This window comes from Mastigoproctus giganteus, chromosome 2, assembly GCF_048544385.1.
Source record: "Mastigoproctus giganteus isolate SK-2022 chromosome 2, ASM4854438v1, whole genome shotgun sequence".
In the NCBI taxonomy this organism is placed as follows: domain Eukaryota; kingdom Metazoa; phylum Arthropoda; class Arachnida; order Uropygi; family Thelyphonidae; genus Mastigoproctus; species Mastigoproctus giganteus.
This window is the reverse complement of record NC_143576.1, coordinates 19,164,806-19,181,352: the sequence shown is the minus strand read 5'-3', so window position 1 is coordinate 19,181,352 and position 16,547 is coordinate 19,164,806. Positions and strand designations below refer to the sequence as shown.

The 16,547-nt window shown below is 34.8% G+C and overlaps 1 protein-coding gene across 1 annotated transcript in view; it reads right to left on the bottom strand.

Annotated features, from left to right (window-relative positions):
* Positions 1 to 13,440: 13,440 nt before the first annotated feature.
* Positions 13,441 to 16,547, bottom strand: part of rictor (rapamycin-insensitive companion of Tor) — a 707,794-nt gene continuing 704,687 nt past the window's right edge. Inside the window, exon 32 of the mRNA XM_090388323.1 lies at positions 13,441 to 13,808. Coding sequence (XP_090244449.1) covers positions 13,731 to 13,808 — 78 coding nt within the window. The 3' untranslated portion in view covers positions 13,441 to 13,730. The remainder of the gene's footprint in view (positions 13,809 to 16,547) is intronic.

The window sequence follows — 16,547 nt, the reverse complement described above, 5'->3', positions numbered from 1 at the left end:
TAACATTAGTCCACGAAGAGCAGCATCCATTGATTACCATTCTCAGTCTTCTCCCACTCAACCACCCTTTTATCCATTGTAGCAACTTACCCTTAATACCACACTACTCCAATTTGTACAGTAGTCTTCCATGCACAACAGTGTCAAAAGCTTTCCTGAAATCCAAGTATATGATATCAAAATTATTTTTTGCATCTAGTTCCTTTGTAACCACATCATAGTATCCAATCAAATTTGTCAGACAAGACTTTCCCATGCTGAATGATTACTGCCATCTTGTCTAGATGATCCTGCAATGCAACTTTAACCAGACTCCATTATTTTCTCTGGAAAAGAAGTTAAACTAACTGGTGTGTAATTAGTACATGACACAAACTAACAGTTTTCCCGTGACAAAACGAAACCAATATTAATGAAAGGTAACCTGAGTGTCACCTGGCCCACATTAATAAAGTATCAATATAACTCAATATCTAATGTTACAGATCTATATCAGATAGCAGTTATTAGATCACAAACTACTCTTCGGATGATTAAGTTAAAAAAATTCACAGGTATGATAATTAGTCATCTGTACTGAATGAGGCATCAAAGTATTGCTGCTTCTTTGCCAACCATGTTTTCATCCCCATTATCACATATGCAGCTGGTATAGAAGAAGAACTCTTTATTGTATAAAAACACACATGCCGTACACAATACCCTTCACGGCTAAAAGCCAGGGGTTATCTGGTACTAGAACTGCTCGGAAACAGATAAGAACAAGTATCAGAAAAAAGCAGCTATTTCTCATCATGCATGCTCATTACACTATGTCCCCTTGGCTAAAGCCTGCTTGCATTTTTGGCATTGAGCTGAACCTAGCCATTGATTTCAAAAAGCAAGAGTGTGGCCTTACCTTTTGAAGTCTTGAAACCTGGCACTGTCTTTTCCTCTTTGGCAACGTATGTTTGATCCGGCATTTTTTTCCACTACAGAGCAGTCTCAGTTAAAAATTTGCTGCATTGAATAGCCGCCTTCATCAATAATTTTTTCCAACACATCGCAAAATTTCTCTGCTGCTGCAGAATCGGCACTGGCAACTTCACCTCATACTTTAACATGGAAACCAGCACGATGCTTGAACCTACGAAACTACAAACCTGGGTTGGGGTTCACCGTACTTATCCTTAATATCTTTATAAATACTTGTTGCTTTTGCTTTAATAGTCAGACTCGGGGGCACTCGCTTCTGAATCTGATTTTCCATCCATATTATTAACAGCTGTTTCAACTTCGATATAGCACCTGAAAGCTGTTTTGTGATCACTGTTGATCTTAAGTGCGTTGATCCTTTGACATATCCTTTCATACGTGCACTGTCCCTTAAAATAGTATTCACTGTTGAAGCAGCAAGACCTAATTCCCTTGCAATGGATGACAAACTTTGTCCTGCTTCGTACTTTTTAATAATTTTCATCTTCATTTCTAAATCAATTTTGTTTTGTTTCCTGGCACTTGTAATACATAAATAGGAATGAAGAAAAGTTTCTGAAAATTAGTTTTTTATATGATTGAGGAGTTCAGTGAAAGGGAACACATTTCACTATAATAGCATAAAAACCCACACTGTTGCAGTTATCGGTATTATTGCAAATGCAATAAGATCGAGTTTACTACCCGTTTTTAATTAGATGCACTAACAGAAAAGCCCAATAAACTGGAAAATGCAAGGTAGTGCAATTTCCATTATAAATATGACCTTTTAGTGAGATAAATAGCTTAGTAATATAGCGAAATTTTCAACTTCCACGAACTTGGAATGAATTACAAAAAAAAAAAAAAAAGTTTTATTCGGTTCACATTATAATATTTTCACGATACCTCCATTTATTCCTATGGGATGCAAAATATGTTTCCACAAATTTTTTAAAGTTTGCACCGGCCGGCAAAAATTTACGTAAAGTTGAATTTCTGTAAGTCAGGTAGTGCCTGAATGTGATTATTTCTGACACTCCCAGTGGTTATAAATTACTGTTTTATTAACACAGTGTAATTTGTTCAATTGACAGTGACTCTAAAATTGAAATTAGTTTATATTTATGGACACTGACTTAAACTAACATTCTTGATATTTCTTACAAAGAAGAAATGCCAACATCCTTCAAATAAGTGGCTGCATCTGTTAAATACATTTATTAAGCACTAGAGTCAAAAACGGAGGATGCAAATGTTTACAGATTTTCATGGTAAAGTAACTTTGACATCTCATATTAAAACTAATAATAAACCATTCTTAACTCCCCAAACTGCAAAAATATTTCCAAATGTAGGTCTTAAACTATAGGTGGATCAGGAATCCATTTCCTGATCCACCTATTTATATTTATAAATAGTTGTTTTATGCCCAAAATTTTTGATTTAAATTGACCCTGGCAAACTTTGGAACGATGTTGTTTTGAAGGCAATATTTTAGAAAAGAAATATGGTAACCTTGGGCTGAGTATATTATTGTTAACGTAATTTTGTACCAAGCTGTTCAAAAAATTCCCCCTAATTGTGTGTAACGATAGGTTATACCTGGAGAGAAAGGAAGTGAAGGAAATCAATAAGAGTTAAAAAATGAATTAGATAATATGAACAAGAGCTGTAATGCTCAATAGGTTCTACATTGATATCAATATTTGTAAAATAATAAGAGGAGTTTACCTCAATATAGTACATAGAACACTTCTGTATGATACTCTCCAGAAATTAAAACAAAAAAATCCAAAATCTTACATTAGAGTAACAAATAATTAAAAAACAATTTACCACAATTAAAAATCGATATAGAGCAATTAAAAATAAGAACATCAATTAAAAGAATTCAACGAAAAAATTGCAAAACGATTTTTTTCCCTGAAGCTGACAGGGCTTTGACTATGTCATGATCACAGGAATGAAAATTACCGAATAGGGGTGAGCACGAAACTTAAATATGGATTATTTGTCTTCACGCATGCACGTAAAAGCCCACGAATCGGAGATCAGATATGGCCAGCGAAAATTAACAGAATTCTCGTGTAATTAATTTAATTTCTACAGTTTCTGCAATTAATAGTCGTGTATAATTTTTGGTTTGCCAATGGGATTGAGCCTGAGCAGCTTAATATCGGAGATCTATCTCTCAACGATTGAGCATATACATTTGAAGCCTTTTCGACCCTGTATCACATACTATGGGAGGTATTTAGACGATGTTCTAGTTATTACTGATTAAAATGTCTTGGATAGTACTACTATCCAAGACATTTTACATTCGTTTAATAATATTCATTCTAGACTCAAATTTACATTGGAAAGGGAGGATATGGATACAAAGTCATTAAATTTTCTAAATTTCATGCTTACTCGGGACTCAAATAAAATCCAATTTAACATCTATCGAAAGCCTACAAACACCGGTATGCTTTTACATTATAACAGCTATCACCCGTTCACCTACAAAAGATTTTATCTTTAATCTTTATTAAGATAAAAAATATTATCTTTAATCAATTTCTAAATGCCTATAAATATTCAACGACGGAATCTGCTTTGGGCTTAGAAATACAAATATTAACCAGCAGATTCTTAAACAGGGGTTATCCCCTTGCTACAATAAACTGAATTAGGGTACAAGCTAAGGATAGGATACAAATACTACACCAACCAACAATAGTAATATCAAAAAATAATTTATTTCTGTTCCATATGTTGAACAGTGGCACAAACAGCTTAACAGATTCTTTAAAGATACCGAATTTAGAATTGTGGCCAGGTCAATACGGAAATTACACACTATACTGAACAATCGCTCAGTCCTTTCCTCGTTCGCAACACAAATTAATAATCTGGTATACAACATTTCTTGCGGTGATTGCGACTTGTCTTACCAAGGTTCGACACATTTTCCTTTGAATATTCGTGTTAATCAACATGTGGCTTCAGTTCGTGCTTCTCGTTCAGCAGCGTCAGAATTGGCCTTTCACGCCATTAACGAAAACCATACTTTTTTTATTTAACGAGGACAAAATATTCTGTGTCCAATGTAATAATACATGATTATTAATTACAGAAACCATAGAAATTAAATTACACGAGCATTCTGTTGTTGTTTGTCAGTCATATCTGATCTCCGATTCGTGGGCTTTTACATGCATGCGCGAAGACAAATAATTCCTATTTAAGTTTCATGCTCACCCCATTTGGTAATTCTCATTCCTGTGATCACGACATACGGTCAAAAAACATTGTCAGCTTTAGGAAGGAAAATCATTTTGCAATTTTTTTGTTAAATTCTTTTAATTGTGTTAAATTGTTTTTTAATTATTTGTTACTCTAATGTAAGATATTTGATTTTTTCATTTTAATTTCTGGAGAGTATCATACAGAAGTGTTCTACGTACTATATTGAGGTAAACTTCTCTTATTATTTTACAATTTTCTATTTTACCCATATATATATATATATATGTATGTATAGGTAAACAACTGGAATTTGTACATTTTCATTTTGCTTCGGTAAAGTTCTGAAACTTTTCCATTACCTGATTGATATTAAACCTGAAATCGTAGCATATAATAGTTCGCTTTGGTAAAAGCCCATTTGATGATCACATTTGCAATTAACAAATCTTTTCTGAAGCAATCTGTTATATGCTGTAATTTTCCATTATGATTGAAATACTTTATATTAGTCGCTGAAGTATTGGAAGGTTGTCTGTGTTATAAATCCAATCTATTTCAAGTATGGCAAATATGTGGGTCAGACAACCTTGTGGGATTAGCATTTCGGATGTTCACCATATCAGAGTGGAAAAAATAAATTTTAGGCTTTCACCAAAGCAAATTCTGAAAATCCTATGATTGACACACAGAGTAACTTGAACTTTACTGGATTTCTAGCTTTTACAGTAATATATATAAAAACTACTAACTTGAAATAAAAACGTGGTACTTAATCTTTAGCAAAACAAACAGAAATAACCTCTTCTCAGTCTGTTATATAGTAGATCATCTTTACCTAAAAGTGATAATTTCTAAAAACAACCACAAACTATGCACATAAGTCTGTCAGACAGTACTGAGTGTATTTGCTACATTCCATTTTCAGTGCTAGTTTCCCTGCAGCTACATCTGTAAATGATCCCAAATAATTGGAATCCACTACAGTGGATTCCAATTATTTGGGGCACATCAGGACTAGTACATTTTGGCTGTCCCAATTATGTGAAGTTTCTCGTAAATAGTTAAAAATACAGTATCAATTGTAATGATTGATTCTATGTGCAATCAAATCACGTTACGAACGACTCACCATAGTAAAGTACAGTTCACTATATGATATGTAGTAAGTGCCGATAATTGTGATCACATTTGTGAATTGAATTTTAATTATATTAAATAGTGATTCTAATAAGTGATAATAGGAGGAATATTATCCATAGACTATAAAACTAAAGATATATTAAGCACAAATTTACACTTTATTACCTTACCAATGAAAAAATTAAATGATATGTGAAAATCGGAAGAATATTTTCCACAGGTTAGCAAAATAAAAATAAATTTACTCTTACCTGCACAGCTTAATTAATATGTGCTGTAATATGTACATACTAACTAGTTGATATTTATGTTTACTGACATTTTTTGGGGTTGGGTTTTAAAATTTAAAACAGTAAAAAATATAAGCAATCAACAAAGAACATGGCACGCACAAATTGCAACCAACACGATGCATGCAAGTGAGATACGGAGTAACAAGAAGCTTAAAAAATAGGGATGAAGAGAAGATTCTGAAAATTTATGTTTTTATATGATTGAAGATTTAATGGAAGGGGAAACACACTTCACCATAATAACTTAAAAACCCACAGAATTCCAGCTGTCGGTATTATCGAAAATTCAATAAAATCGAGTTTACTATCCGTTTATAATAGATTGCACTAACAGAAAAGCCCTATAAACCAGAAACTGCTATTTTTTTTATTGCTTTATGGTTGTGCGACTTTCCAGAAATCTTGAGATTACCCTACGATGGTCGGAGACAATTGTAGTGTAACCAAGTGCTGCGATCTCCTGCCCCAAGTAAGCGATGAAAACCCTGGTTATTTTCTCGATTGAGTTCTGTTATTTAAGACTTGTCCCAAATAAACGGCTACCCCCGATTAACCGCCGTCCCAAATAACCGGAATCCACTCTAATCTCAAGCCCTCACCTTCTGTACTGCATCTATGGGGCTTGTAACTTCCTGTAGAATTCATCACCTCAACCAGAACCACCATGCTGTCATTTAAGACTGGCACCTCCTGTATCATACCACATTCTCACTTCTACTCATAATGGCTGCATAACTATATTGATGTAGAATTTTAGTTAACCCCTGTACCTCAAGTGTAGAATACTTCATGCTGATGTGCACATCCTGGTGCCTTAGTGGGAGCTTGCCAATGTTGGCAGACATCTCTGTCCTCCAGTGTGGAATTTACCTTGTAGACATTTGTGACTTGACAAAGGCAGGATACATTCCCTTGCTGACAGAGTGATACTGCGTAGAGGGCTACCTTGTAGCTCAGTGAAACAGTATAAACCAGATAGTTGTCCTCCGTTAACTCGCCCTTTCTCTCTCTCTCTCTCTCTCTGACTTTGCTCACAGCCAGATCTATACCAGATTGTGAACAAACCCTGTGGAGATAAATTGGTGTGCCTCTTTCTAAGGACAGAAACCAGGGGTCAGCCTCCCAAGTGATAATTTATTTCATGGTTGCTAAGAGGCTCATCAAACAATATAACATTGCAGGAATACACAATATCTTACTCAATGCACTTGACTGGCTTAGTTTAGATTTATCAGCACACTGGCTACTTAAGCCATACTGCACTTTTCATGTCTAGAAAAAGATCTTTATGCATATTTTTACTTACATGTATATATCTTTCTTTGGCTTTGACATTAAATCTGATTATAATACCGGATAAGCCTTAGAAAAATGGAAACTTCTGTGATGTTCATTTTATCTTTAACATTTTAGAGTCAATACCATACTACTACAAAGGGAAGCAAACACTCTTTGCCATTTCTGTTGGAACAGCAGACAATCAATAAGAATATGTTTAACTGTAAGTGGAATTTGGCGGGGGGAGCATTCTGGTTAAGTATATGTATGTCAGTTAGATGTGACTCTGCTGTCTGTCTTCTCATCCACAATTAATGTCATAACCATAGAAATTATGTGGACTCTGACAAGGATCACTTCTTCTCATCTACTAGACAGGAAGAAGTATTTATAGACTGAAGACTATTATAGTCTTATTGACTTTTATGAATATGACTCTATGACTCTAGTTCTGACTTAATTTGAAGGAGTTTGTGACTTTGGTCCTTTCATATCTGCTGACATTTTTCTTTGGCCATGTGTTTTTATTTTAAATTATAATCTGTATATGGCATTCTACAGATAGCATTGATTAGTGTCATGACAGTTTTAGCAGCAAGGTTTACATGTTAGTTTCCTGTAATTCCTGGCCAGAAATCCAGCATATTCTGATTGTTTTCCTTCCAGTTGTGTGATGACAATCTGTATTTTCTTTATCTTGGGATGCACAGGGGATGGTTTCAGTCTGTAAAGCTTGAAAAGCACTTAATGAATCTGTATATATTGTACTGCAGTCAAGTAAAAAATTTTATCTATGACAAACTTGTATAGCATATAGCTCAGCAGTGTATACACTGCTGAGCTATATGCTGTACAAGTTGTCATTCTACTGGAAGCCAATGTGATACGGTAGTCAGAAAAACCTACTGCTGCACCAACTTTGGAATCCGTTCTGTTTTGGAGCCATCTGTATTTATTTGTGTTCTGTGCGAGTATTCGGCCACAGGAGCATGCAACCTTATGGTTTCTTCTGGAAGCTTATTTTTCCCAAAAGCTAAAAAGTCTTGATTGTGTATCAACATATGGTTAAACCAGGGAGGATCTTATCAGAGTCAGGTTGGAATCTATCTTGTCAAGCATTAGCCACCATCTGCCAGCTAGTTTGTATTTTGTTAATTTATTTGTATGTGGGTTTTCCATTTTGGATTGAACAGTATTTTTGCATAGCAGATGATTAGAAATACTTTAAATTTTTGTAATAAAAGGACTTTGTTTTGAAGATGGATGGAGGTTCATTAGATTCTGCAATAGACTTTGGACTGGTGATGTGCAAAAGGTGCCGAGAGAAATACAAAATGGAGGGATCAAGTCATCTCGGTGTACATTGCTGGACCGCATAATCAATTTGTGATTTTATTAGTTATCTGTACAAGTGTAGCAATCGACACAAAGAGTGGAACTGAAGACCAATCTCTGGGGAACTACTATTTTTTGGATATAAGTTCTGGAAAGAAGATAAATGCACATTCAGAAAGTATTGTTACTCAGGAAGTTCTGAATGAATTTTGGTAGTTAACATCTATTTCCAAGGTCACGAAGATCTCCAAGTATACCACAATGCAAGATTGTGTCAAGGGCCTCAATATCAAAGCAGATCACTACTAGATATTAATTTTTGAGGAAGGCATCTCATATGTTTGTTTCTGCTTTGATGATTAAGTCTAAAACAAATCTATATTTTCTGAGTAGGGTTGCCCTTTGAGTTTTGCAGCATAGTTTAACAGAAGCATTTGTCTGTGTAGATGCAATGAGGTTTCATTGGCTTCACCATATAAGCTCTGAACTGGTGATGTACGGTATGCCCCTAGTGCAAGACAAAGAGAACTGTGGTGTATGGGATCAAGCCAATGTAATGCATTTGGTCTAGCAGAGCTGTAGACCACAGAGCCGTAGTCTAGACGTGACCCTATTAATGCATGTTACAAGTGTAACAGCATGTAACAGTTGGCTCCCCATGCTGTGCTGGATAGTATTCTTAAGTTGTTTAGCTTTTTAAGACAATTAATCTGGAGCTCTTTTGTATGTTCGAGAAAGGTAAATTTTTGGTCAAAAACCATACCAAGAAAGTGAACACTGAGAACCACTGGGATGATTTGATTTTCTAGGTGAAGTTCCAGGCCTGAATGTACGTTATACTTCCTACAGAAGTGTATCCTGACAATCTTTCATGGTGAGAGGCGAAAACCGTTGCTTTGGGGCCATTTGACAACTTTGTTGATGGCCCCTTGCAATCATCTTTCTGCCATTTGCATATTAGGGGAATGGCAGGAGATATTGAAATCATTAGTTTGAAGTAGATCCTGTGTTATGGAGTTCATTATTATGTTAAACAGGGTGGCACTTAGCACTGCACCTTGTTTTTTTTTTTTTTTTTTTTTTTACTTGTGGGACCCCCTTCTTCCTGGATAAAATCTGAAGGTAACTGGTTATTGACTCTAACTTGAAATGAGCGATGATGTAGGAAGTTTCTGATAAACTGTGGCAGGTGTCTGTGTAGTCCTAGATCGTATAGGTTTCGCATTATACCATATCCCCAAGCTATGTCAAAGGCTTTTACTATGTCAAAGAGGACCATGACGGTGTTCTTTTCGTACCAAGTGTCACAGATGTTTATTTCCACCCTGATAAGTAGGCCAAGAATAGATCTGCCTTCATGGAAACTGAATTGTACTGGGTTAAGGAGGTCATTTTTAACTAGAAACCAGGTTAGGCAGGCATTAATCATTTTTTCCAGGATCTTGCTCATATAGCTTATGAGTGCAATAGGACTGTAAGGTAGTGGATTTGTAGGATCTTTTCCTGGTTTTGGAAAAGCCAAAATATAAGCATCATGTCATTTGTCTGGGAAGGTATTTTCTTTGAAAATTCTGTTGTAGAGAAGTAACAATGTCTTAAGGGCTGGTTCAGTAAGTGTGTTCCATCTGGTCCTGCACTGAGTTTGGTGGTGGCTAGAGCATGATGCAATTCTGACATTTGGGGGGGGGGGACTGTATGCAGCACTAGATGCTGATTTGAAATTGATGAAATGTTTCTCAGCCTTGGTACTACAAAATATAAGCGTGACATCATTTGTCTGGAAAGGCATTTTCTTTGAAAATTCTGTTGCAATTTGCAACTGATATTTGTCTTTTGGTTACTTGAGCATAGGTTTGATTTATTAGTATTCAGGGCTGGAAAGGATTTTTTGGCTTCTTGGTAGGAAAATGTTTGCCTTGTGTACCTGAAAATGAGGTGGTTAAGATGTCGTGGCTGAGCTTTTCATGAACAATTTTCCAACGTATTCACAATCTCCACTGGTTTTGTAACATTACAACCGTTAATAGTGAGTATGGGGAAGGTTGATGCATGGATGTTTTAAGTACCTAGATCATACTTTGGCCCATATCATTTGCATTTTAGTAGTTCTTGTAATTGTGGAGGTGAAACACTTTCATGCTTCCCTTTTGCCTGTCTGCCCAATATGTTTTGCTTTTGCCTGAGCCTGTTTAAAGCAAATGAGATTGGCAGTTGTTGGGAACTTCCTGAAGATGTTCCATGCTGTTTTTCTCTTTTTTGAGCTGCACTGCATTTCATTATTCCACCATTATTTCGAGCGTGCTGATAATGAATAGTACATCCAAATAGAGGATATATGGATTCCGAGAGTAGAGAGACATCAACAGCAGAAATAGATCCTATAGGTAAATGTGTATAAGTGTGTGTGCCATTATTGAGAGTAATCAAATTCTATTGGTAATTTTTTGATGATTTGTCCATGTTTATCCATGTTTTTATTTCCCCATAACGGATGATGACTGTTGAGGTCCCCCAGGTTGAAGAAGTTGTACCACCAATTCTTCAAGGTTGGTGTAGCTTATGTTTTGATCGGGGGGCAAGTATAGCAAGACGATAGTCAAGTCAAAGTTAACGACTTATACTGCAACTGCCTCAAGGTTTGCCTTCAGTGGGATTGGTTTGAAGGGTATTTGATGTTGATTATCAACACTATACCTCCATGTGCCAGATTCAAGTTGCGTGTAACATGATTTTGTTGATAAATAATGTAGTTCCAGAGAGAAACAGTTATATGTGGGGTTAGACTGGTTTCCTGTAGGCAGAAAGTGATAGGGTCATATTTGTGAGAGGAGGTCTTGGATGTCATTTATATGTGGGGTTAGATTGGTTTCCTGTAGGCAAAAAGTGATAGGGTTATATTTGTGAGAGGAGGTCTTGGATGTCATTTAAATTACTATGATATCCTCTAAAGTTTCACTGCAGGAATGTAAGCATTATTTGGGTTTAATAGAACCCTTGATTTTTTTTCAAGGGGCTGAAGGTTTGTTTCACTATAGTTTCCCTTTTCCCTTCTTTGGAAAGTATGGTTTTTCCATGTCCATCTCCTTATCAGTGAAAAGTTCTAGTACCTGTTCATGTTGCTGTGAGCTGAGTCTATACAGTCTGTTTGGTTTGCATCAGAGAAATAAGTACTGTAGTGTTTTGCTGTGGGGTGGCATATGGTTGTACAGTAATCGGTGTACTTATAGCTTGATTTGCTTGTCAGTTGGTTTATTGGTATGGTGGCCAATACTGACCTTGCCCACTCAGATTGTGATTCATTTTGGGATTGTTACCACTTTGGTTTGCAACTGATATTTGTCTTTTGGTTACTTGAGCATAGGTTGGTTTATTAGTATTCAGGGCTAGAAAGGATCTTTTGGCCTCTTGGTAGGTGACATTGTGTTCAGTTTTGTCTCACTGTATATTTTTTTTCTCGTTTCCAAAGAGGACATTCCTTGGAAAACACCAGATGGGTTTCTCTGCAGGACAACTGGGTGTGGTAGCTGTGCAATTGGTATTTGTGTGTGCAGTGGATCCACAGGCAGCTGTTCCTCTGCAGACTGTCTGTGAGTGCCCAAACTTCTGGCACATGTAGCAGATAAGGGGTTTGGAATGTATGCTTTAACATGGGAGTTAAGATAGTCTGCTTTGATCAATGTTGGTGGTTTGGGGTTGTCAAAAGTGAGTATTATGTTCCATGTAGGAACTAGTATCCCATCCTTCTCTGTCATAATTCTTCTGACATTGATGATTTCTTGTTTTAACTCTTCATCTGACACATTCATGAGGCTCCATTCAATGATGACACCTCTTGACATGTTCAGGGAAGTGTTTGGTGAAATGGTAACAGAGGTTCCACCAAAAGTTTTTAGTTTTAGTAGTTGCTCAGACTGTCGAGCAGTGGCAACTTCAATGAGTAAATCTCCTGATCTTAAACGAACTGTCTTTGGGGTACATATTATGCTTTCTAAGCATTTCTGCACTAGAAATGGCAAGAGTTTGCCAAATATGTCAGAATGCCTATACATTGACACAATATAATATAAAAACAAGATGTTCAATGAGGCTCATCTGCACCTTTCAGAGTTTGTAAATAAACAGAACTGTCATTATTGGGCACAAGAAAATCCATGCAAAATGAAGACCGTTACCACACTCTGATTGAAACCTACCTAGCTCTTCAATTCCATCATCTCAGCAATCAGAATATTTAGTTTAAACAAGTATGAACCATTTCCCATGTAGGCAGAGCTTTTAAGGAATTATTATGAGACATTTTTTGATATCCATGTTTACTTAATTTATTGATGTCTGACTTAAAATTGTGAGGAATATTTAAAAGCAGAGTTCAACAGTCACATCCAACCATGATTCAGAATTTGAAAATTAAATCTGGATAAAAAAAAAAAAAAAAAAAAAAAATAGCTGTTATACCCAACAGATGCAGAAAAGTATAGTGACACATCACATGTGGCAGTGTGTGGAGCTCAAGGAGGTCAGTACCTTAATGACACTATCTTCAAGACATGAGAAGCTTGGCTAGCTTATATTTTCCAGTATTTTTATTTTGAATGTTAAAAAAATGATTTTTTGTCAGTATTATAGTACACAAATATAAAAATATAAAATACTGTGCTTTTTTTGTCTCGCCCTATAATATGTATTTGTCATTGCTTTCTAAAATCTTTCAAAATTAGAAATGTGGTGCAGTGTAGAAACACCCAGTTTGAAAGGCATTATTCCTTTATGGTGAAATAAATAACAGATAGGTGTTATTATTATATGAAATAACATTAACTTATGTCAACATATGAAACAATTTATTTTCTACTTTTAATTATCTGACAGTTAAAAAAGTCGGTACAAATTGCTATGAATCTGCATCACATGTCAGAAAATAGGTCTTCTATATGAACTAGATTACCAAAAGGATTTTATTTGTGCACAGCACAAAACAATATATTACATGTGAGTATGAGTTTTTTTTTCTTTCATTTTATTAATCCAGACAAAATTCTGCTGTAAGACTGTTTTTGTTCTTACTTGAATTTTGTTAACAAATATGGCACAAGAAATAAAAATCACATACCTGCATAATTAAATATCTCAAATACCTCAATATTTATGCATTTCTAATATATACAGTGAATCAATAATTCCCTCCAAATTTTGAGGTTTTGTGACCGTACATCATGGCATCTTAAATAAAAACTTAAAGCTACTTTTCAGCAGTTCAATTCTGCTTACTACCTGAGAAGAAAAGGAGTGGGGAACTATAATCCATTCAAATATCTGATAGATTAGATTCTAAATGACTCGACTAGACTCAGTAATCCACCTTTAGCGGTCCCCATGGAATGTGGTAATTTCATATAAGAAACACAGATCAGTTTCTTTCTTTCCTCCTACCTTTGCAATTGCAATAGTTTCAAATCACAGATGTTTTTCTTTTTTAATTTTTGCTCCTGAAGATTATACATCCGAATTTCCTGGCTGGGAAATGGTTACTATAGGTTGAAGATCTAGTAACGATTCTGCCTCCTGTATAAGCTGAAAGTATCAGAGAGAAGCACTGGTATATACATTAATACACATTTTATAGTAATATTCATAACTGAAAGAAATTATCCATTCAGTAGGATTTTTTTTTTATTTTTTAAGAATGCCTACATTAAATAACAGAAATAGCACAATTGGTGAAACAATAAGCACTTAAACTTGTGTGGAGCATAATCTTCCTTTAATTTCTTAAAGAATTAAAGATTATTCTCAGATTATTCTATGGTACTGGTAAATTGTGATGATATGATTTATATAAAGTTGTTAATTTAGATTAAACATTTTTTATTTGTTAGCATTAAGTCTTCAATTAGTTAACAAATAACTATTAGCAACCATACAGTAAAGAATTAAGTTTTAACAGTTTTAAATAATTTTAAATTAGTTATTAATTTGGTTAATAAGATTAATTAAAATACACTCTTGTAATGCTGTCCTTACGATACCATCAGCTTCACATACCAAGTCAATGGATTACAATTCATTATATTTATATGTACTGTACTGTACTGTACTGTACTCTTAAACTAAGAAAGAAGTTTGGAATTAAAATTCCAGTTAACGTCTCCTGGGGCCAATCTTAGGTTAGTTTGTTGCTGAGGGTAATGAGAATGAGAGTAGGGATTTGGATGTTATTGGATTAGACCTGTTTGATGGCTAACCTTTGTGAGTATCTTAACTGAGTGGGTGGGTTGTAGGTTGAAGATTATGTTAGGAGGCAGATGGTTTTTTTCAGGATATACTTATTGTGGTTCTTATTTTGTTTTTTATCTGCTCTAATACTCTGCTTTTGAAATTATGTATATGGTTATAATTTATCTGCGTGCCTTTGTTTTGATTAATACTGTTTGTTATGCCAATAATGAATGATTCTTTGTATATTCTGCATTTTCTGTATCTGTTGGTGGTTAGGACCGAGGTGTTGAAATCCCATTGGTTACCCTTGCATCCTTGCACCTGGCATAGAAAGATGGATCTGATTTTGTTATTTGACCATGGGCTGTCATATTTATGATCTTTAATTCTTTTGAACAGTCTGCTACCAGCTTGTCCAATATATGATTTTTGGGAGTCTTTGCATTGTAAATTGTAATACAGGAAGTCTTTGTGGGAAGTCTTTGTCAGAGGTGAAGCAGGGGACAGGGTTTTTATCATATTTTTTGTCTTTCTTGCTTTAAGAGTACAATACAAAATATATAAATATAATGAATTGTAAACCACTTCTTGGTATGTGAGTCTGATGATATCGTAAGAACAGCTACAAAAGTGTTGTTGTTTGTTGTTGTTGTTTTTGTTATTTGAAGCATTAACAACTAAGGCCATATTGCTCCGGGGATATGCGGTGGTTATTCCCTGACCTTTCCGCATCCTCAGTATTTGGTGGGCACGGGCTCGAACCCCGGTCTAATCAAGAAGCGTGTGCTATGCACTGCTGCTCCTGCCCATCTGGCTAAGGAGGCGCCATTACAGAAGTGTATTTTAATTAATCTTATTAACCAAATTAACAATGAAAGTAAATTACTTTCATTGTTATAAAACTTAATTATTTACCTGATGGTTGCTAATACTTATTTTTTAACTAATTCAAGACTAAACATTAACTTTAACAAATAAGAAGTGTGTAATCAAAATTAACAACTTTAAGTAAATCATATCACCATAATTTACTAGTTCTGCCATCTTTACAGTCACTGAAGAAGGTAGTACAGGAAGTACCACAAAATTTCTGTGAATAAACTGTAATTCTTTAAGAAATTAAAGGCAGATTCACACCATGCAAGTTTAAGTGCTCGTTATTTCACCAATTTCCAGTTTTTGATATATCTTTGCACTGTGCTACTAAAAGAATATTTAAAATTCAGATTTTTTTTAAATTAATGCAAATTCAATGTATTTATGAATATATCTGTCAAAAAAATAAATAAACAACAGTTATGCTCAAATTGAAATACATCAATCATACATGTATGATGGGTCAAAAAGTGTAGTGACTGACTTTGTATATTAAAACTGCAACATCATAGTAAGTTGTTTCATGACTGATGGCCCATCAAGACAGATTAATGCACAAATCTCCCCTTTATCTTTTTTGAACAGAAGAACTTCCTAATTTTGTTTAAAATTAGGAAGAAGTGCAAGAGAAACCTAAGAAATATTAAAAACAGCTCTCAGAGAAGATGCCATGTGTCATTTTAAGACTTTTTACCAGTTTGCAAAATTTAAAGAGGTAGGTCCCCTTGTCTGTTGAAGTTTCTCCATGCTCAAGTTGCCCATCAACTTCAAAAACCAAAGATTCAATTGCTTGTGTTTGTGATCTAATTAGGAGTGATTGTAATTTAACTATCTGCAAAGCAGCTGTTAACTTTTGAATTTCAAAAGGCTGGAGAATTTTTTTAAAGTCCATATTGTATAAGAAATTAAATTTCACTGACATACATATTTTATATTAAAATACACACACACAGGATTATTTATCGGTACAGTACACTTTCAAATATTAGGTAACCTAGGATTTTTTTATCTGTGGATTTCTCTTTGGATTTTCTGTTATACATCAAGTGATTTTAATTGCTTCAAGAAAGATACTGCTGTAGACTTTCCCCCATTCAGAAATTGGAGTACAAAATCTGTTCATAACAATGACTCTGCAATGTCAAGAGCATTTCCAATACTGAAGGATATTTGAAGTCATTTTTTTTTGTTTTTTGTTTTTCTCACCTGGCTGAATAT